At 32.6% G+C, this 23,486-nt stretch overlaps 1 protein-coding gene across 2 annotated transcripts; it reads right to left on the bottom strand.

Annotated features, from left to right (window-relative positions):
• Positions 1–6,650: 6,650 nt before the first annotated feature.
• LOC148610196 (arylsulfatase I-like) lies at positions 6,651–22,800 on the bottom strand. 2 transcript variants are annotated; one of them, XM_088542414.1, is made up of 14 exons: positions 22,461–22,800; positions 17,710–17,821; positions 17,172–17,223; positions 16,447–16,550; positions 16,020–16,126; positions 15,284–15,348; positions 14,426–14,539; positions 13,261–13,324; positions 12,702–12,799; positions 11,701–11,837; positions 11,031–11,089; positions 10,392–10,497; positions 8,771–9,087; positions 6,651–7,529 (listed from the first exon to the last, which is right to left on the bottom strand). In XM_088542414.1, the coding sequence occupies exons 1-14, from the start codon at positions 22,561–22,563 to the stop codon at positions 7,360–7,362; spliced, it is 1,608 nt and encodes a 535-aa protein (XP_088398540.1). In that variant the 5' UTR covers positions 22,564–22,800; the 3' UTR covers positions 6,651–7,359. The 2 variants fall into 2 exon arrangements, with proteins under 2 accessions (XP_088398540.1, XP_088398539.1); XM_088542413.1 differs by having other exon boundaries at positions 17,710–17,860; positions 22,461–22,706.
• Between the last annotated feature and the right edge of the window lie 686 nt (positions 22,801–23,486).

Genomic DNA, 23,486 nt, shown 5'->3' with positions numbered 1-23,486 from the left:
GTTTTAACAATTAAAGTCTGTTTCTGATTTGTAGTATATATTAACCTGTATTTTACTTGTAAAATCTTGTAAAAAATCCTATAATTTACTATTGAATGAAGTGAAATATAAACATTTTTATAATAAATCTTTGCAGACTCTTTAGAAATATGCTCAATTTTAATTTGTAAACTTTATGCAAATTTGATGAAATACCTTAAAAATACAAATGAGAGTCAAATATAATTTCCCCTTCAGTTAAAATATAAATATAATAATACAATTAGACAGCCGTCAAAATGCCAGAATTTTTAGTAGGTTGAAATATAAATAAATGAATGCATTTAAGGTTCAAAATATATGAATATTAGAATAGAATTTGTTATGTTCGCGTATAGGCAATGTCTACTGCATATTCGAAATATTGTGACACTTGAAATATTTTAAGACCCATCTAAAACTGAAATGGCTGAAGGCCTTTCATGGGATGAGTCGTCAAAAATTAACTCTTGCACGTTAATTCTTATATGTTGATAGAACCATGATGTATGACCCTTATCCGTGAACCGACCGAATATAATTATAAAATATAGGGAATTTTAAAAGATCAAAAGGGTGATTTCGGTCAAAAATTGCAAATTAAGATATGTAATCTGTCAGATATGTTTTGACAGTAACTTTAATACGATTTTTTTTTTAATTTCATTTATAGGGTGCTTTTTACATCCAACTGTATCAAAACGTTTAATTTCTGATTTATGCACGAAATTAAAAAAAAGTTATATTTATTGTGACTATTGTTTTTTTTTAAAATTTTTATTACGTGTATAAAATTCATATATTTTGCAGTATGCAAATCATTGTTTATTGACATGAAACTAATTATCAAAAAAAAAAAAGTTTATAAAATTATTCAAGCTGCAAAGTATTAGAGTATTAGAATGCTCTCTCTGGAGAATAAATCATATTGGTATTACAAACTGAAAAAAAATTGTTAATTTGATTCACAAAATTATTTGAGTGTAAGTTTCTCTAGAGGTAACTAGATATTTCCTAAGGGAAGTAATTACCAATAAAAGTATATAAAACACAGCATCAATAACATAATTCTTGCGGTACAAATAGGAATATAATGTAAAATAATTTTACTGTTCAGGGAAATGGTGTTGATAATGGGCATATGCAACACAGGGAAAAGGATGTAGAGTAACTGCTCAAATATCGGAAAAGAAAATACAGAAGCATCAAATCAAAAAAACGATTCAGAGACATAGCACAAACGTGAAAAACTGGAAACAGAGGCAATCTTCATACACGAATGAACTCACACAAAAAAAACTAGAATGACTTCAATTGTTCCGAAAGGGTTAACAAATCCTGCTAAACCAATGTATCCTTATAAAAAGTACAAAAAGGCAAGAGAAAGAACTCACTTCGGTATATACCTAAATAATTAAAATAAATAAAAGATAAAGAAGGAGAAAAAGAAGAAGAAGGAGGAGGAAATTCTATTTCCAAATTAAATGGTCCCATATGAGGTATTATTGACCGAAAACAATCATGATTCATACAAAATACACATATTAAATTTATGCAACATACAAAATAGAAGTCACTAAAATTTGAAATCATGGCAAATGATGTTGCTATGAAACAAGACTAAATCCTGATAACGACTGGAATTTATGCACAAACTTAACTCCTAAATTTGCCTAAAACTCAGGAAAACACAATTACGTTAAATTCAATGTTACAAAGGTACAAATGGTACCAAGGGACGATGCTCGAGGCAAAGTGTCAATACTTTTTCGTAAATGTAGCATTTAATTGAATTAACATTTGAATGTTTTTATTTATATAAAGTCTGACGTAGTTAATGTTATGCATATATGTGCATGTAGTATACATTCATTTTTTTTTAATTGTCATTCCACCAATTACTACATGAGAATCAACTAATGCTGGTAATCTTACAGAAGACGAAGTCCTCATAACGATCGTCAACGCCATTTTAAGATATACTTTTAGACACAGAATTCAGTCTAACAGTAAGTCATCCCTCTGAGGAATTCTTTTTGAATAAATGCAGCAGAAATGACGGCAAAATTATGAATGAGACACACTGTAATACATCATTTAAATAGTTTCATAATTATCTTCATGAAAACAAAACGTTTATGTGTAGTTTATCAACTCTCAAATAGCAACAAACTGTTTTTATCGAAAAAATAAATAAAATCATGTCCACATGCCAGTATTTTATTCGTTTTCATTGTAAGAATTGTTGTTCCTGGGGAGTAATGCTGGTCTACACCAAGCTTAAGATACAAACTCGGCCACAGGAAAGTCGTTCCAAGTTTACAAGGACCTAAGGTGTCGTCGAACTTAATATGATAAGTGGTATGATTATTGATACCTTGTAACTTCGTCCTCTTACATGATAAACCAGTCCTATATTATAACTGATTGGTAAAGTTCTTGTTTTGGAAAGGAAGGGCTAGCGAATGACTTCTTGTTTTTAAACGTCAATATTATCCTGTCTAACGACATCTTTAATCGCCCTGATATGGTAACAAACAAAGCATTATAACTTTGTGTTTTTTTTTTGTGTACTTTGTTTTTTTTTTCACTATAACTTCGAACTCGCTTTATTTTCAAATATCTTCCTTTCCCGATAGCATCTACTACTTTTTTTTTTTTTTTTTAACGAAAGTTCCTTGATCGCAATTCTGTTTCCCGATTGGCAAAATACTGATAACTTAGTGGCGTTTGAAAAACATGTTGGAAAAGTTGTAATTGCGTGCCATGTGTTATTTTCTTGAAGGAAATTAGATATAAATAGAAGAAAATTTTACTGCGCCAGCTATCTTTTTTTAAGATAGTACTTGATTTAGATAGTGTATCCCCTTTGATTGTCATATTATATCTGCTATTTATTATAGTTTATAATATTATATCTGTCATTAATTTAGTGGTAGGGATAAGCTACTAGAATTGTTTACCAATTTCAACTACATGATATGAGATTTTTGGGCTTAATATGAATTTCAATTGAAATGTCATATTTACCTTAAAATATTTATATGGAGCACCTGAATTAAATCATTATCTTTTTTTTTAAATTAGAATAAGCTACCACATTCGCACATCACTGGCTATGCTGCTAGTTTCTTAATCTTCTGTGCTTTAATTTCTGAAGAAGAATAACACCGAGAAAAAAAACAAAGACGAGGTATTGAGTTCTTTCAATAACAACTTGTTGACTGTATTGAAATGGGGTCATATACAAAGATACAAAAAATAACAGGTAAGAAAATAACATGTCGTTGTAAATGACACCCCAATAACTTTCTCAAATAACATTCGATTGATTGCTATCTTAAAACTGGTTTAATCCCATCGCAGAATACATGCACCTATCCATAGTTAGGAGATGTTGATCACTAATGTATCTTTTGTCGCCATATAACTTTCCACTTCGATTATTTAGAACTTTCATCAATCTGTTACCGTGAATTTATTACCCTTGTTGTCAGGGCCTTTCAGAGCTTGCTTATGTTAAAACTAAAATTTCTTGTTGAAGGCATCATAGTGACCTCCAAAGATATTTACGATTTTAATATGTTATACGTTGGTGCATTTGTTACATTATTCGATCGTTTTTCCATTAATTTATAAAAGTAATTGTAAAAAAACTGTAACAGTGACTGAGGGAAGTTTGCATTGTAAATCATACCTTATTTGTTTTTACTCGTCTAGTAAGGCAGTGACTTCACAGTTTTGCAGTTATCGGGGATTACAATAATAGTTATTTAAAAGATAAGTGGAGATAACTCTAAGCCGTTAACGAAGTGAAATTTTATATATAACTTGTATGATCAGGTGCTCGAGCGACGTATAGTTGTCAATTAATTTTTAATCCGTGACAGAGCACAAACTTTGTGCCAATTTTATCAATTTTCAAACAAATTTAGTTAATAGTAAAATCTTAAGAAGACATCTGCATTCTTGGGTTGGTCTCCTGGTCCCTTTTGTTCTTACGAAAATTAACAGATTTTAAATCTTGTCCGTAAGATATATGATGTTTACCTAAGTCAGAAACCTAGAGTCAGAGTAATTTTTAAATATGAGAATATTAGAATAGCTAAACTCCACCCCGACTTTGTGGTATTTTACCGAAATTTTAGTGTTATTTTGCACATCGGTTGTGACTTTGTTTTTTAACCAATGATATAAGATTGTGTTGAATATTTTGCTCAATGGACATTGCCTGGCATAGAAGCATGCGTCATACAATATATTTTATATTATTAATATGAAATTAAATTAATACACACTGAGAATAAACCACAATGCCAATCATATATCGTGCATGCTGTTAAGGAAATACGCAAAAAATGTGTAAGAACTGTTTCAAAGTTGTACACAATTAACAAACAGGCAACCAGTCAAACTTTTGATTCGAGAACGCTAAATGACAATTTATCCGAAATTGTTTATTTTTCTGATTAGGTTTACTTTGTTTATTTGTTTTTATTTACATCACATGTATATGTATGTAGTTACTTTTTTCTGTGACTCCTTTTTGCTACTTTTTACAGTGGCCTCTGTTTTTATTGCATATATACATGATTGTATTAAAACTATTAATATAATCAAAATTGATCCGTACATCTAGTTCGGTAGAAAAATAACAACACAAAATTTGCTTCATCAAAATTGTGTTGTTGTCAGCGAAATCACTACCTAACAATGAATTGTAAAATCACAAGACTTTCTTATGTTGAGAAATATTAAAAGAAAGACAAAAGTGCCTGTAAGGTATCTTTTTATTATAAAAATTGTGGTAGATTATGCACGTATTCAGTTCAAAACAACAAAAAAAACACCAAGTTTGAGAGAAATCGGAAAAAATTATTTTAAAGGAGATGCCTTCGCAATGTATCTAATAGTCCAAGTCCAATTTAATACATAAATCCTACAAAAAATGTCGAATCAAAATGACGATAATGTACATACGCACACCTACATACTAGGTAAAAACAAATCCTGCAAAATATGGAAGAAATCTAGCAATAGCAACGGTCATGATATGGTCCTTTATGGTTGAAAATGTGAAAAGTTCTATAACTCACAAAATTGTTGAATCAAAATGACGGTGAAATATGCACAATCTATGCATCGTAACAACAAATCCTGCAAAATACTGGTATCATGGAGTAAATCCGCCTATCTGTTTCGCTGAGAGGACAAAGCATGGCTTTTACATACCATCTCCCTTTGTCGCTTCGCGGGAAGGAGACATTTGTAGAGTGTTAATAATTAATTGCCTTGGATAACATGGGATGGTACTTTTAACTCAATAGAGCATATTTTTATAGTACTGGTAAATGTTTGCGAACGCCTTCACATTCACAATTTTCCAGAAATGTTCCAGTTTTAGAAACAGCAACGGCAACATCTGACCCAACAGTAATTTTTTAGCAGAGCTAATTGGTATGTGAAGCCGCTTTAAGTCTAACATTCAAGTGAACAGAAATGACATTTCACAATTGTACTTAGCATTTTGAGTAAACATTAATGAAACATGGTTGGCGAATCTAAATGTCTTGAACATTTGCCAAAATATGTTCGAATTGGTGTTTGTACTTCGATTTCATGAGAGGATGATTTAGGACAGATGAATAATTTTCACGATTATGTAGTCAATGATCCTATCAACGAGGAACAAATTTTGATATCTGAAGTATTTTAGGGAAATAATGACACATTTGTTTATTGAATGAAACGGTTTGTTGCAATATTTTTTCCAGTGGTATCATGGCATATAGACAAATATAAAAGAAGACAAAGTTGGTAAATGAATTTACTGCCTATCCTTAGATATCATTAAATTTGTTAAATTAAGTTGAAACTTTATCTGGACTGATCGATTTTGTATACATGTCTTGAACATAAAGTATGGTGTTCGAGACTACATGTTAAAGTATTTTTGGGCCACTCGTTATGGGCGAGACTCCCTGTGATCACTCATGTTAGTCAAAATGTATCAAATTATTTTTGGTACATGTATTCAGATCTTTCTTAAGGTGACAAACCTTGCAATGTAAAATATGACCAATTCTTTTTCCATTTCCTCTTGTGTTTTCTGTTTGTGTTTATTTGGTTTTTTTTTTGTTTTTTTTTTTTGGGGGGGGTGTCTTTTTTTTGTTTTTTTGTTTTTTTTGTTTTTGTTTTTTTGTTTGTCTTTTGTTTTTTTTTTTTTTGTTTGCTTGTTTGTTTGGGTTTTTTTTAAATTCAAATCTGCCATAAATTGTCAATGTTTGTATTTTTTTTACTGATTTTCTTTTTTTTTTGTCTCTAAAGACTTCCTTTCTTATAGTAACCACAGATGCCTAAGACTTATTCTGTCAAAAAAGGGACGAGGGAGGGTGGTGTCTTCTCTCTTATTTCCTCAATGTAGTAAATACCATTTTACACAATCTTACTTCAAGTCAATTTTAACCGCAAAAAGCTCATAGTAACTGAACCAACCATTTGTAACCAGTCTCCTCACACATTTCCCTTGCTGCCACAGTACATTCGCATACAAAGCTTTCAACTTGTGAAGTGAATACTATTTATTTTGTGACTTATATTCTACATAAGTATAAGTATTATTGAAGATATGATCGTTCATGTAACAGTTTAATTTATATAAAACAACATTCTACAGACAAATAAATAATATAAAATATGAATACTCCTTGAAACGTTCATAGCGTTCGTGTAATGCTTATCGTTCGTTTACACATCGTTTTGCGTTGGTTTAAACGCCAGATAAACGCACGATAGAAGCGTTCGGTTATTTTTCTACACTCATTATTTCCTTTATTCAACAGTTATTTTTTTTATTTTTGTATTTCCATTAATTCTATTTTCGATTTTTATTTTCTTGATTAACATTTTGTTAATATTATGTTTCATCGTTCGTCTATTGTGCGTTTAAACGCAAGCTATGAACGTTCGTGTATCGTGTATTTAAACGCACACTGGAAGCGTTCGTTTATCGTGCGTTTAATCGTACACTGGGAGCGTTCGTTTATCGTGAGTTTGGTGAGCGTTTAGCGCACGTTTATGTATCGTGCGTGCGGGAAACTTAAACGTCTCAAGGAGTGTAATACACATGGTTCATTTAGCACATATTTTACTCATAGTACCTAACTGTAAAATAATACTTGTATTTCCTTCGTCAATCTTAGTCAATCATTAACTAAAAGGATGATGTAAACTACCTGAGAACATTTTTTTCAGCGGAATACACGAATCTGCAACTGACACTACCATTCGAGTAAACCTTGGTAAGTCAAACAGACCTCACAAATGTATATTCATTCGCCATCAGCACCACCCAGGTGACCATACTCCGTCAATTATAGCCATTTTTGGATTCACTGTTTTTACTTTTTTCACTTTTTTAGCTCTTTTTAAGTACCGATCCAGACGTCTTTTCATTTTTTTTACCAATACAGGTTTCATTCCGGCAATAGTATTCCTCTCAGTCGGATCATCTAAAACAAACAATACCAAGCATAGACCGGTTGGATAGTCGATGAGCATGCGTGAAGGGTGCACAATATACACTTCCGCGAGGAAAATTCTTTTGTTTTTCCCAGCCTTACCTCGCGAAAATATATATTAAGCATGCTTTTCAACACTTACCACAAAAAAGGTTTATAAATTAAACACAAAATGAAAAATAAAATCGTTAAATCAGTTTTTCTTTTGTAAAAAACGGCAATATTTCAAATGAGAAGTTCAAAACCCCCTTTTCAAACAACCTTACGAAAATAACAACACTGTCTTAGTTTTTACATGTATCTGTTTCAGAAAAATAAACAACTACATATTATGGAATCGTAATTGGAGTTCGGAATTATTGCTCTTTTTTTTCCCCTCTGTGCATATTTCATATTTCGTTTTATTAACTGATGACTTAAAATACAATGTAAATTGCCCCTTTAATACAACAGGAGGTTTTAGCAACCATAATTTATACAGGGCAATTGCCCTGTATTAATTCTGGCCCTGTATAAAAGTTAAACTTGTCCGCCATTTTGATTTACCATGTAGATTTGTCCTTTGTTTTTTTTTTCAGTCAATTCCTTGACAATTTAAAAAAAAATATGTCTTTTTTTCATACATTTAATTGATCTACATGTATGTTTCATAAAGGGATCACTTTATGGCTAAGTTCTATATGTGAAAAAAAAACAACACATTAACACACAAAAAATCAAAACTGTATAATGATCTACACATTAATAAAATTCGTGGGAAAAGCTAAAGAATGCATTAAAAACCTAATTTGAGAAGGTATCAGCAAACTTGGTATATTAATATAGATCTATATAGAAAAGAACAGTTGGGGCGAATAAATGCATCAAGAGATCTGGAGTGTTACAGTCTTCACTAGGAAATATGTCATACTGAGCTGTATTTAAAGGTTTGTACAGATAACTCCTGTTATTTTAAGTCATCAGTTAATAAAGGGATCATAAAATGGTTATTTTCATATTAATCCTGTATTATGGTTTCGACCACTTGTATTGGCCCTCGGCTTCGCCTCGGGCTAATACAAGTGATCTCAACCCAATACGACTGTTTGCTGATACCTTCGCCTCGGGCCAATACAAGTGATCTCAACCCAATACGACTGTACTTGGACATAATACAGGATTAATATGAAAATAACCATTTAATAACCCTATATTATTAATTTATTTATCTAGCTTGTCGTTATAAATATTACCTTTTATATTAAACAGTAAATATTTTGGGAAAATCCACTTATTTCGTTCCTTTTTCTCCTCTTCTTGACATTTCTGTAAAGTTTTAAGTCTCTGTATCTGCCTCCAGTACCTGTATCCTGGAATTTTCGTCCTGAACCAAGAAAGATAACTCTTGACGTTTCTGACCATCAAGTTCAAGTTTTCGTAAAGAAAAATGTCCTCGTTTTTGTTTACATTTACCTCTGAGTATCCAGAACAAATGTATTTTGTTTGAGGTACTTCAAACCACCTGTTATAGATTCCAGGGTCTCCAACGATTAATTTATAGTCGCCATCTCTGAAAGCATAAAACATGATATTCAAGTACATTTAATTTGTTATTAAAAATTATATCACAAAAATTTCAAATGAGGTTGTTAACGTAAAAAGGGTATTTAAGTATTACTCCAGCTAAGAATCATGCAATATGTGATTCATGGTTGGAAAGCCTACATATTTTTTTTTTAATTTTGTTTAAAACGCTTAATTAATTAAAGCATGAATTGATATGTGGCATTTCATATAACCCCTGTTCATAAGAGATAAAAATTATTCAGAATGTACAGTGGAATTCAAAATTAAGGGAGATAACTCTGTAAAAGACAATGAAATACAAAAGAAACTATCAGAATCTCCATGTGGATTTAAGAGCAAACAGATCCGAATGAATAATTATACATATTATACATATCATTATATAGACCTATAAAGCAATTTAATAACAAACATAAAAATATGTAACCTTTTTTGAGGTGTATTACATTTTAAAGAATTTACATAATTCTTACAACGATAGCTACTTTTAATACATGAGGTCACTTAGTTTTTCCTATAATGAGGTCCGATTTTTGTCTCATAAAGAATCGCAATTTGAGATTTTCATCAAATTTCTAATCTACTGAAATTTCACCCAATGAAATCAATTTGAAATTGAAGATTCGAAGAAAACTAAATCTGAGTTTGTTATTGTTTGTTTTATTTATTTATTTTTTTTTGTTTTGTTTTGTTTTGTTTGTTTTGTTTTGTTTTGTTTTGTTTTGTTTTTTTTTTTTGGTTTTGTCTTTTTTTAAGTAACCCGGTCTGTTATCACAATATTTAAGCATCAGTGCTAAAGCACGCGCTACATCCATCCCTACCATTTGGAATTTGAAGTCAAGAAACGCTACGAAAACGAGTCTCCTTTCAGAAAAACGTGAACTTGAACAAAAAGAAAAAAACCGAACTCAAAGTGATTTAATTATCATACGACGCGCAGGTGGACGGACGGTCGGGTGGAGGAACGGTTAGTGATATACAAATATATATTTGTCATTTGTAAATTATAAATAAAGTATTTTATTTCATTAATTCCACATGCTTGTCCCATATTAAGTGTAAAAAATATTCAGTTCGAGTTTTATCACCCAAAGGGAAGCAACTACAAGCGAAACTCGTAAACATTTGTTAACAACAGGATCCATAGACAAAGTATTTACAAGGGAGACGATTGTTTCAGTGCTATTGCGTAGTTCTTGAATCTTATATTAGAAGTAATGGATTCAACTCTTATATGTCATGTCCTTTGAAGGTACTAGACAGCCGCCATTATAAGTATTAACCTACCGGATTGCTGCACTTTTGTAGCCAATAGAATATACAAAGCTACTTCTTTTAGATGGTTTTCCACCTCGTAACATTGACCACTGGTTGATACCATCAATTTTCCTATCTATTTGAAAAAAAAATAAATAAGGGTACATGGCATCCTTTTATTTTAAATTTGATTCCTTACGTTGTTTGGTTTCATTCAATTCAGTAGATTTTAATTTCAAACCAACTTTGAAAATATTCATCTTTTTTTTAAGTTTTATGAATAAGAAACAAACTTTTAGAATAATTTATTATAAGACCTCTTAAATTTTAAAACGTTTCACTTTTGTTTCAACTTAACTGTCAATTATTGCAGCCAGAGGCTATTTAAGTACGAAGGCAATGATAAAGAAAGAACTTCTATCTGAAAGTAAATCTTAACGCACATATCTTCACCCCTTCATTGAACATTCACAAATCAGGAGGATGTATGTCTCGAAAAATATGTTCTTGTACTTTGTTAGTTTTTGTTCTTGTTTTGTTTGTTTTGTTTTGCTTGTTTTGTTTTGTTTGTTTTTTTTAATACTCTATGCTTCTATTAGACAATTGTTTCCTAACCCAGTTCAATACGATAATAGTTTCTTAATTGTAATTATTTCAGAAATCTTTTACCTGGTTTTCCACCAGCAGCAGCTATGAGTGTTGGTACCCAATCAACAGCATGGAATAACCTGCGAAAGAGTTATTTCCCCTTTTGTTACAATACAGTAAAATGTGTAGTGATTGCAAATTCTTAGGATCAACGAAAACAGATGATAATGATAAAATTTTAACAACTTGAGCAGATCCTGTATAGCATATACGTGGTACAATATAATTTAAAACGCATCATTTATTTGTTTAGTTTTGGGTATATGAAGAAAATTTGAATTCTGTTTTTGTGTTTAAACAATGTAAAGCCATATTTTAAACATTATCAATTGTTCTTATAAATTCAGTTGTTAGGAAAAATAACTCGACTCGTTAGTTCAGAACTTACCTAGCCTTCTGTTGAAGACTAAGCGAGCAGCATTATACATTGAAAGTGAAAAGGTAAATTTGAAAAAAAAATAGAACATTGCCAGATTGTGTTAAAAAATCAAGACCATAATAGACAATAAGGAGTCTTAAAACAATAACCGGTGTAGAACATATCCATATAAAGCGCTACAGCCATGTAAATATTAATCGGTTGCTCCCAGAATACAAATATATAATTTTATATCTTCACATACAAACATTTACAGTTCGTATATACCCGGATATGTGCAGAGAAACAAATACATGTCTTTTATATACTAACCCATTATGTTCATACTGTTTCCTGAAGAGCCTTTTGCTGTAAACAAAACCAACACCTCGAGTACCCCCTTCCCACAAGGTCGTTTTAGAACCTCGAAGAGGTGCATTACTTCCGGCTAAATGTGCTGCTCCACCATTCTGAAACAAATCATGTGGTAGTTGATATCTACTTATTTGAGTAGATTTGTTAGGACTACTTCAATTATATTCAAATATTGTTATATAGAATCCAAACACAGAACCCCGGTGCTATGTGTACAGCTGTAGTCTGCCCAGTGAGTTGTGAGGTTTTCCTCGTCATTCATTGAAGACCCGTGGGTGGCTTTGAGCTGACATTTTTCATCCGGTGTGGTTGTTGTCTCTTTAAATATATTCACCATATCCATTCTCGGTATAAATTTAAGGCTAAAAACCACTAATTCCACTTCCCATAGGCTTCTATGCTAATTTCACAATATTCAATGGCTTCTCTGGACTTTACCTTAACTTTAACCTGCAGAGGCCTATATATCAGCATGATTCTACATATGTCAGCTCACAATCCGCAGAATGGCATGTGGGGTTAGCAGACTTGCAGTGCAGTACTGGTCACCGGAAGTGAAGGGTCTATAAATAGCATGGGAAATCCCAGTGTTTTCACAAGATAGGGGTATATTTAAAAATCATTATGGAGATTAGGCTTCACATCACAAGAAGCAAAATGCACCTATAAAATGTACAGAAATGTTTTTTCCTTTCAGAAACTGTTTAAATTTTTAAAATAAGATGAGAACTTTTTTCACAGCACTATGAGGAACAGGGGTAATTTCTGCGTAGGACTATTTTTGCGTACGTTCCAAATGCTCATTGGTTGAATTGGTGGTCTGTAACCTAAATACACACAAATACTTTTTTTATAATACTACATTTCAAAGTTAAAACAAACAGTGGTATCGTACATGAGGCTTAGAATCGGTCCATGTTTTAAGTGGATAAAAATAATTTATTTACTTAGTGACTTACATCGGTTGTAAATACTATAATAGAGTTGTGTAACATTTTATATTTCTTCAGTGCACTGATAAGTGTTCCTATCGATTGGTCCATAGCGGTGACCATTCCTAAAATGATAAAAAAAAATATTTTATATACAGCAATATCCTGTATATATCAATTGGAAATATTTACATGCAAGTGACGGACACTCTGATTTGATTAAACTTTGATCATTGACATTTTATTTTACTTTTGCAAGATTTCCACACAAGATACAAACATATAACAAAAAACACGCTAGCGGTGAGCAGGTCATTCTTTTCTCTCAGAAAGCCCATAATTTGTACTACAATTTTAAGGAGGTAGACCTAGGGTAAGGGACACTACTCTTACAAATTATTGGAACGTTTGTTTTCAGCATTTTACATCAATCTCGTGTAAGCATCAAAGTAACTTGGACTAATTTCATTCTGTTTCTAGGGAAAGCTTAAAAGGCCTCGGTGAAATTGAATATGATACAAACATATCACTGATTCCAAGTGTCATGTCTCTTACCCATGGTCTACCTCCTTAGAATATGTCTTACCGTTATACGACCGTCTGTCAGTGTTGGCTATGTGGTTATATAACTTTTCATACTTCTTGGGTACCTGTTGATGAGACATAATTTTGTCATGGTAGTCTTAGGTATTAAGGAGAAACGATTCACCGTATGTACCGGAATCGCGGTATTTTTGGGACGATTCGGTTCAAGGTACATCGTGGCCGCCTACAATACTAACGATACGATGCTATTTTTAAACAAATTTATTGATATCAGTTTTTATAGCAGCATTATTTTGGTTATTTTTCTGGTACATAAAATGTACAGTTAGTAAGGAGAAGGCAGCTTACAGACTCTAGCACTTAAAGATCAAAATTGCATTGCACGAGCTAAATTGAAATACAACATGTACAGGGGCGTAGCTAGGCCTGTTTTATTTGTACGCAAAATTACGGCGAGGGGTCTTGGGGGGGGGGGGTCGCTCAACGCTCCCAGTGAGTCATTGCATAAAACCTTTATTTCATCTTTAAAATGTGTGTTTTTATTTTTGTTACTTTTTCAGAAAGTTCGCAACTGCGTATTTGCGTATAGGCAGCTATGCCCCTGATATAATGGAGTCCAAATGTAAAAATACATGTCATGTTTATCATTTTTCGCAATAAACTTGGAATTGAATAAAGTAAAAACTTCGTTTAAGTCGATTTTCAATTAATGCATTTTTTTGTTTTAAATTATTATTATTTGCTTGTTTATATACTAGTAGTGTACTATAGGGTTATAGCAAGAAAACTCAATGGGGAATAAAGCATTGAGTACTCTTATATTGCACACACCTACATGTACAAGTACAAGTCATACTTAATTTACTAAGAGAGAGAATAAATGGGCAGTTATTGCATAACTATCTGGATTTTATTCTCGAGAAGTATATCTAAAACTGTGGCTCGAGGTTGTAAGTTAAATATGCATTACTGGATAGATAGTACTCGTAACAAATCAGGTAACAGCTAGTAAGCTGGATATTTGGTTTAAAATGCATTTATGTTATCAAAGATTTGTGAGTTGTGCATAGGCTACCCTGAACAGTTGGATAATTATGACGAGATTGAAACCGCTCTAAATTCTGATTACAATTAATCATTTTTATTATTTTTTTCATTTATCTGATATTTCTTGTGGTCGTGAAAATATCTCTATAATGGGGTACCTGTAATGGTGTATGAACGGATTGGTATGACAGGTACAGGAACATAGGATCCATCTTTCCTCTCTTGATTTTATGCTGTTTCAATAATTGCACTGCCCGTTTAGTGTAGGTTTTCTGTAATAAACTAAAACTGTCTATTTTTGCCAGGAACATGTACATGTACAGGTTAGTTTGAACTCTTGTGCCAAAATTGTTGTATAAACCGTGAATTGTATAACACAAGGTTAGAAGTGTGATATCTGACGTTCAAAGGAGAGTAAATTAATATAAACTAAGTAACTACCTCTTACATGGTTCGCTGAACATGTTCTGCCAGTTTTTGTCGGATTTTGGGACTCTGGTTTTATCCATTCCATAGCATGAATACGTTTTGCCCCAACTTTTCTTTCCATAATTTCATTAAACACACCTTATAATGTTTTTGAGAGGTTTATATAAAATCTTTGTTATTTTTGCCAGATAAAACCTTTGGTAAACCCTAGAGAAATCATTTTTCGGCCAAAATTTCAAATGCTTATATCTCAAAAACGAGCACTCTGACCAATCAATATTTTATACTTATATTGTTCTTGCGTGAAAGAGCTTAACGTATTTTACATTTGAAACCATGTTATTCTAAAAAGAGCAGCGAACATCTTTAAGTATATTCACTCGGCCTCGCAGTTTTCCGCAGTTCTAAGCCTTGTTCGTATGAGTTTAATGTCAAGTCAGTTCACTGTTGTTTTCTATATAATATTTCAATATGTTTCAATTTTTGTTTTAATAATAATAATGATTTCTTCATTTTTTTTTTAGAAATTTGCAGAATGCTTAGTAATGAATGCTGAAAGTATACCTGTAACATCAATATGAACTTACTGTAGAATACTCTCGCTTCGGTGGGTGGTATACTGTATTGTTCAACCAGAAATCATAAGCATTGTCTGAAATGTCATAATGTCATAAAACAATCATTGATGTACAAAGTTGATTTCATTTGTTCAGTATATATGCAAAATGTTTCAATGTGGTTCGAAGTTTTCTAAAGACTACATATTTTTTTATGAAGTAAAAAATTTTGAAACAATCCTGTAGAATTGACAATCCATATTATTACATGACCATACACTCCAGAAATAGCACGGATGTGTCGATCTTGCTTTTGTCAGAGATATTTTAGTTATATTAATTGTCAATATTTCACAGGAAATATCGATAATAATATCGAAAACTGAGTACCATCGATATCTCTTGCAAAAATTGTTAAATCAAAGTAGCAATGGTTTACGCGCATTTGCACTGCATTTCAATACATTCGACGAAATATGGCAGCAATCATAAGCTGTCAAGCAATTTCATAGGGGATTCGAAAACAAGGTGGTGTGGACAGTCAGAGTGACGGACAGACATAGGGACGGATACCATTCAAATTTCTCGTTGTCGCTTCCTGATGATGACTATACATATAACCGTGTATTTTGCATATACATGTTCCGCTCAGGAAATTTCAATATCAGTAATTAGGAATACGAAGCACTTGTGGTTGCCAAATCGACAGACTTTCTGTGAGTTTTTTTTTTTTTAATGATAGAACTTTAATTGCCGTAAGATGTACCTTTTGTGTGTTTGTAATAATCTTGACCTCCATTGAAGAATCCCATGAAGGAATCGAAACCTCGTTGTGTTGGTGTGTGCTTCCAATTACAGAATCCTAAATGCCATCTGCAAAAACATGCAACATCGAATCTTCAGAAAACGATCGTGTGTATTGAGATGTGTGTTGAGGTGTGTGTTTATGTGTGTTCTCTCGTGAAAGTCCAGTACTACTGGCCATCTTAAATAGAAACTCCATAAAACATGCTACATTCATTTAGTTGTATACGACTTTCAAGTTTGTCACAAAATTCTGCATGATACAAATGTAACTATCAACCCCATAAAACCAAAATAATTTTTGATTTTGATTTTTTTATTATTTTAAATCACCATATATGGACACTGATTGTGTAAAATACACACATACAAGAAAGACACTAACTTACTTCCCAATCATGTGTGTTGCATATCCCATCTTTCTCAGCCTCTCAGGGAGTGTGGGAATATTTTCAGATAAATGACGTGTGTCACTTGGTAGAAGCGAAGGATGCTAAAAGAAAACCGAACGATTTAAAAATACATTTACAGTTACTTTAACACATGCATGTGCATTTCCACATAGTAACGAGTATATGTAGACATATATGTACTTGTATCAGTTTCAATCTGTCCAGTCTGTTCTTTTTTTTTTCTATTTTTTTTTTAGACAAAAAACCTGTTACATCAACAACGATGGCAGGTACCAGACTATCGAGTTTTTAGCACGATCCTTGGCGAGCTATGAATGCTTCGGGGTTTAACTACTAATAGAGATAGGAGAATTCAAAAATTAAAGGGTTGTATACTGTGTGGCGCTCTCTTTTATATCTAGTGGTTAAATTATTGAAGTATTTTTTTGCGGTGAAAATGTCAGGAGCCAATAACAACAATTCATAGTCTGGATTTTTGGAAATGCGTTATTTCAGTATAGATGTCTACTATCTTTTTATTCCGTCAGTTCCATATATCGGCAGATGTTATAACTTTTTGCCTATAAGTATTTTAAGTAAAAAACAATTCATGATAATTGTTTCTTAATACTCCTTATATCTCTCCACCAATGAATTCTAAATGAACCACGAATTTGGTAGGAGATGGCATGTTTTTAATGAAAATAGGAAATAATCCAAACCTGAAGCCCCACTCTGAAAGGATAAACTCCAGTCAGCATACTGTTTCTTGATCTACAATGGAATAACTGTAGAATGTACATGTATGGCTCTTTTTTCGCCCATTCCCCGCGAGGGATAATTGATAAGCTCGCCATTTTTTAAACGCCGTTTAAATTTCCATAGACGGTTTCCTTCCTTTCCATATTTTCCTTTTTCTCTTTTTTTTTCATTCTGTAGATAATTTTATGTCATTCAAATACTGAATTCATTTCGCCATTCTCTACATTAAAATTTAAATTTACGGAAAAAACTGAACCATCCTAATTGAAGGAATCGATTCACTGATGAGACTTATAGTAACTTTTTACGAAGATTCAAAATCATTTTTATATGATAGTTGTTTCCGTGTAACATCGAATGATCTTAGAACATACTAATTGATCTTAATAAAATAACTGACATAATTTTTTTTTTAAATATGGGAAACAATTAAACCCATCCTCTCTCTCGTCCTCTATGTTAATGATTCTATTTTTTTTTCAAATTATAAAAGCTTACGGTGAGCATGTCGGTGAAACATACGAGGAATTCAGAATAACACCATTTTTTGCAAGCCTGTCCAGATTTGGGGTTTTGATTTCCGGATTTCTCCATCCAACATCGTTCCATCCTATTTTGTAAAAATGATATAAGAAGGTACACAGAGGGCCTGAAACATACTAGCTAATATGAATTCGTATGTACGTAAAATAACACACTTTCGATGTAATGTTTCAGTGCTTTTTTCATCGGAGAAGATCGGGTGTGACAACAAAAAAAATCCCAAGACCCACAGCTTCAGTATTTTTTTTTCTTTCGTTTTATAATTGAAATAATATCGATGCAACAAAAAAAAAATAAACAGCCTCCCTTTATCATCCTTAGTATGCATATTTTTATTGAAGCAGTGGCAGAATTAGATGTGGCGGAGTGAATCCCTTTAAATTTGATAAAACATACATTTTTGTATAAAATCTTGCCTTTACGCACAATTTTTACCCAGACAAACCAGACAACCACGCACCCCTCATAATGTTAAGTCTAGTTCGCCAACTACTTGTACATGACAATGTTTTTACCCTATAACCAGCATTACCCCCACCCTCCGATCTCTAAACATCCTGAAGCGTTCCGATGTAGAAATTTGATGTTTTTTCTCACCTGTTCCTTAGATGGCATAATAGTTAAATTTTGGTGGCGGGAAAAAACAACGTACTGTTTTGATATTATATGAACTTAGAAGTTGAGTAAATAACCTTAATATCATTTTTATCTATCAGGTCAATTATGCAACATCGTTTTCCCCATATCTACAATATTTCGTAAATTTCCTTGTTATCTTAAACAGATGAATAGATTTCTGGCATATGTAGTATAACTTACGTACAACAGAACTACGTTTTGATTTTGCGCACTACATGGCATAAAGATGTTCATGAATTATTAATATTTTATTTCTCCTTATATGTTTTTTTGTAAAAGGATAGAGTGGGAGAAAGGAGAATGATGCTCCCCCCTCTGACTGCCAACTCAACTACATTGAAAAGATGATAAATTCAATTTATAGATTACACATATCTTGTATTTATGTCAAAGAACGGATTAAATTACATAGGCAGATCGAATGGGTTGGGGGTACAGCGTCTATGTGTCCGACCCCCCCTGCTTCAAAAGTGGTTAATTACAGTATATAAAAAGAAAAAGGGAAATCGCAGGTATGACCCCTTCCTCCTTAGGCCAATTGGCGTTTACAGAAGATATTAAGACAGAAAAGAAACTCTAAATCCGTCAACGATTACGCATATTGTAGAGGGTTGGCATGAAAGGTGTGAAGAGGTGGGATCAATTAAAGAAAGTCGGGATGTAATTAGAACAAAACGTGGAAAGCCACAGTGTGACACCTAGAGATCATATCGGTAAATATGTATAGCAGCTTGGGTGATAGACCTCAACTCAAATCGAATAGAAGACAAAAAGAACATATAGAATCCTATTATTACTTTACAACACCACTGACACGGAATTTCTCCCACGATCGTGCAATCATGTGCGTGCAATTAAGAAAGAGAACTGGGTTAATAAGCTAAACACTATTAAAGGTGCATACAATCCGTTCGGAATTAACATGTACTATATATATATATATATATATATATATATATAGACCTTGATTTGAATATGTATCAAATGGGTCTGAATATATATATATATATATATATATATATATATAGAAAGGTCTGAAAAATTCCCAACGATGTTAGAACTGTCAAATTTGCGATGGAAATTTTTGGTCGTTCCCTCCGCTGGACTCGAACGCGTACCGCTGTGACATCTATGACAACACCGCCTGACCACTCGGCCAGCTAGGCTATAAAATATAGCTTCCGCTGGCCGGGTCATTCCCGGCCGAGTGGTCTAGGGCGCTGGACTTCGTGCAGGCGATGTTGCCATGATAGATGTCACAGCGGTACGAGTTCGAGTCCCGCGGAGGGAACGACCAAAAATTTGCATCGCAAATTTGACAGTTCTAACATCGTTGGGAATTTTTCAGACCTTTCTATACGTTTACATATCTTCCCTGTATCAACTTGATCCGATGGAGCAGTGTAGCGAATAGAGTCGTCACATTCTGAGACGTTGTATAATATTGATTTGTTGTGACATGCATCATTAATTTGATCCTCTATCCCACATAATAACATCTAAATGAACTGTCCCGTACTACCATACATACATCGTGTACTAAGTTACAGCCCTAGATTAATCCTACATGGAGGAATGACCCGGCCAGCGAAAGCTATATTTTATGGCCGAGTGGTCTAGGGCGCTGGACTTTGTGCAGGCGATGTTGCCATAGATGTCACAGCGGTACGAGTTCGAGTCCCGCGGAGGGAACGACCAAAAATTTGCATCGCAAATTTGACAGTTTTAACATCGTTGGGAATTTTTCAGACCTTTCTATACGTTTACATATCTTCCCTATATCAATTTGATCCGATGGAGCAGTGTAGCGAATAGAGTCGTCACATTCTGAGACGTTGTATATATATATATATATATATACATGTTTGTAGAGACTTATCTCTTTCAGTGGTGATGCTGAAACAAATAATCGTTGTGTGACGCATATTTTTTCTATTCAACGAATATTCAATAGATCTTACATGACTTATACGTCCTTTCCGAAGAAAGTCAAAGCTTTATCCGGATAGATTGTAGCATTTGAGGCTACCTTTCTTTTACTGTTTTATAGAAACACAACATTCCATAACTTAAGGTAATTATTATAATATATAAATATATTTTTATCTGATTATTGTCGTCATTACGAGATATAACGACTTTAACAGAACGCTATAAACATTCCTGCAATGTGTTTTATTTTGGGGGGTAAAGTGATCGTATCGCTAACCAGTACATACAAAAAATCGGTCGGGTCAGTGGACCACTTTAAGGACAGATCAGGTAAAAATATTTCAATACTTTGATAAATTATGCGTGGAGACCTTGATTTGGATATGTATCAAATGGGTCTGAATAAATATGGCCGTATGAGATTTTTGACTAGTTTATTACGGACAATAAGCAGTTTGAGATTAAAAATTTGATACTTACAATTGTAGATTCACAGGGTTTTTCTTTACAAAGCAATTATTTTTTTTTTCATTTTTCTCTTTTATCAAACTGCTTCGTTATGAATTTTGTAAAATATATTCAGATGTCCTGGGGGATTAAGTTTTTTTATAGGTTGACATTGGGTCAAGTAGTATAGTCCGAACGTATCAAACAGATAAAATACCACAAGAAAATTATCAGAACAAAGTTGGCTTTTTTCTGTTTGTCAAATTAGATCGTACTTAAAGACCAACCAAGGGAATCAAGATTTTAAATTATTTTTATCATAAATGGGTTTCATTTAAAACAATGTAAAATGTAAATTTAAAAAAATATACTTTTTCATAGTACTATTGTATTCTTAGCGAATATCTTATAATCATTCTTGTACTGTATTTTCACGATGCCAGTCTTAAACAAGTCCGTTTATTTTGTGTATCAATTTTATCTTTTCAGATTCATTGAACTACTTCAAAGATTTAAAGTTTTTTTTTCAAATATATCTGAATGATATTGTTTTAAAGATAAGCTTGTTTCACATTGCCTACCATGTGCAGGCTTAAAAAACTGAAGTGGTCGTCTTTTTCAAATAGTGAAAAAAAACCGTGGTTATTTTGAAATCAGAAATATCAAAATTGTATCAATGTTTTAGAACCGGGTACTTTCTCACACTGATTTCAGCAATTTTCTCATTAAATCAGATGCAGTAAAAGTTCTCATGATCAGGTCTTAAGATATAATGCATCGTTGATCTATACACTATCAGAGATGCATGTTGATTAAATTCTGGCCTTCAAAATGAAATAAGAAGTGTCGTAAAGTGTACTTTCCCTTTTTTGCATTACGTAACACTCGCGTTGTAAATTACTTTTTGATCCAAAATCGATATTGAAATGGAAGTTATATTGGCATCTGAACCATCTCACAGGAAATTAGGAAATTGGTTTTACATTGTCTGTGAATTGATTCCGTTATAATTACGGGAGACTTCGTGTGAGAATTGATACATGTACATGTTCTTACTTATTATTTCCATTTTTTGGCCAGAGCCACAGTGTATCCTCGTGTTATCAAAATGAATGATGGTTCGACGACAACCATTTTAACAACGACGATAACGACGACGTTGACGGAGATGACAAAGAAATAAAATAACATTTTTATGCGGCATTTTGCTTTAACTTGAATACGATTACTTAATAGTATTGTAAGTCAATCATATAGCACATCTGCAATTTAGAAATAATGAAAATGTATAAGTATCATGAGATATGGACAGAAAAAAAATATACTTCTGGTCTGACATTGGCTTTTGTTTTGTTTTGTTTATTTTTTGGGTTTTTTTTTTCGGGGTGGGGGCAAAAGGTTGAGGAATCTTGTAAACGAAAATAGTGAACGAAATAGTAGTAAAAGGGTTGTGGGGAAAAAGGCAAATTTAACATATTCATTGTAATTACTTTGATGTATTAATTTTACTATACAATGTAAACAATGGAAAAAGGGGGAGGGTGGTAAATAGGAAGTGAGCTTATATCTCTATAACTAAGATACTACAAATCTTTGTACATGTACATGCGCGAATATTTTTGAATAAATATTTAAATAAATTATATTTTTACCCCAAAAATGTATTTAGATGCATGCAATTTACTTACCAAGATCGTCAGCAACAATAAAGATGATATGTGGTTTTCTATTACCAGTGACACTGCTACACAATGAAAGCAAGACGAAAATGGAAACATGTATCATATCCATCGTTCACTTTGTAAAATTGGTAATAATTAAGAACCATGCACCCAGTTCGTACCAGAATAAACTAGTACAAAATTTGTTTATTAAATGCGTAATAATCCTTGGTGAAAACTATCAATAATTCCATGCAATATTATAAAATAATCTTTCGAAATTTTTAGTTAACTTCCCCTCTGGTTCACATTGAAATATGAAAAATAATATTTAGGCATGTAAATATATACATGAAAAGTTTTCCCCAACTGCTAAAATTAGCAACACGACAAATAGTTTAAAGTTTAGTCACATGTAGCAGTTAATTCAGTTTGACAATCGGTTAGGTAAGTGGTTGTAAATTATTGGAAGGGTATATTGATAACATAGTGTAATACACGCCTCATTTGTAGGTCAATGTTCTCAAGTAAAAGTATACTTACGAACGGAAAGAAGTCAACGCCTTTGAATAACACTGAGCTAATATCATTTCTAGCGAGGCAATGAAAGATAATCCCTTTGAAATAAGACTGAGCTAATGTTATTTCTACTGAGTCAAAATGAGCAAATTTATTTCTACCTTAGATACTGATCGACAAACACCTAAAACATAAGACTAATTTCATGGTTTAATTTCTACCTTCGACACTGACAGACATTTTATAATTCGAAAATCATTATTTTTTTTGTTGAAAGCAATAAAACAATTTAGAAAAAGAATCGGACGCACGAACAGACGGACGAATGGTACATTGTATAATCTCTTCTATGAAGCTCCTAAGACTTACGTGAATTTCAGATGATCTTTAACGTTTGATCTTTATGATATACATTTCAGAGTTACATTGGCTCACCCTCTGCTTGATTATTAAAAGGCATAGTACTTTTGGGCGCACGAACAGACGAACGAATGTTACATTGAATTACCCATCACAAACAATTATAATCTTTTC

This window comes from Perna viridis, chromosome 8 (genome assembly GCF_037379345.1).
Source record: "Perna viridis isolate PV_CMFRI_1.1 ecotype Kerala chromosome 8, ASM3737934v1, whole genome shotgun sequence".
Taxonomy (NCBI): domain Eukaryota; kingdom Metazoa; phylum Mollusca; class Bivalvia; order Mytilida; family Mytilidae; genus Perna; species Perna viridis.
This window is presented reverse-complemented; position numbering and strand designations above follow the sequence as displayed.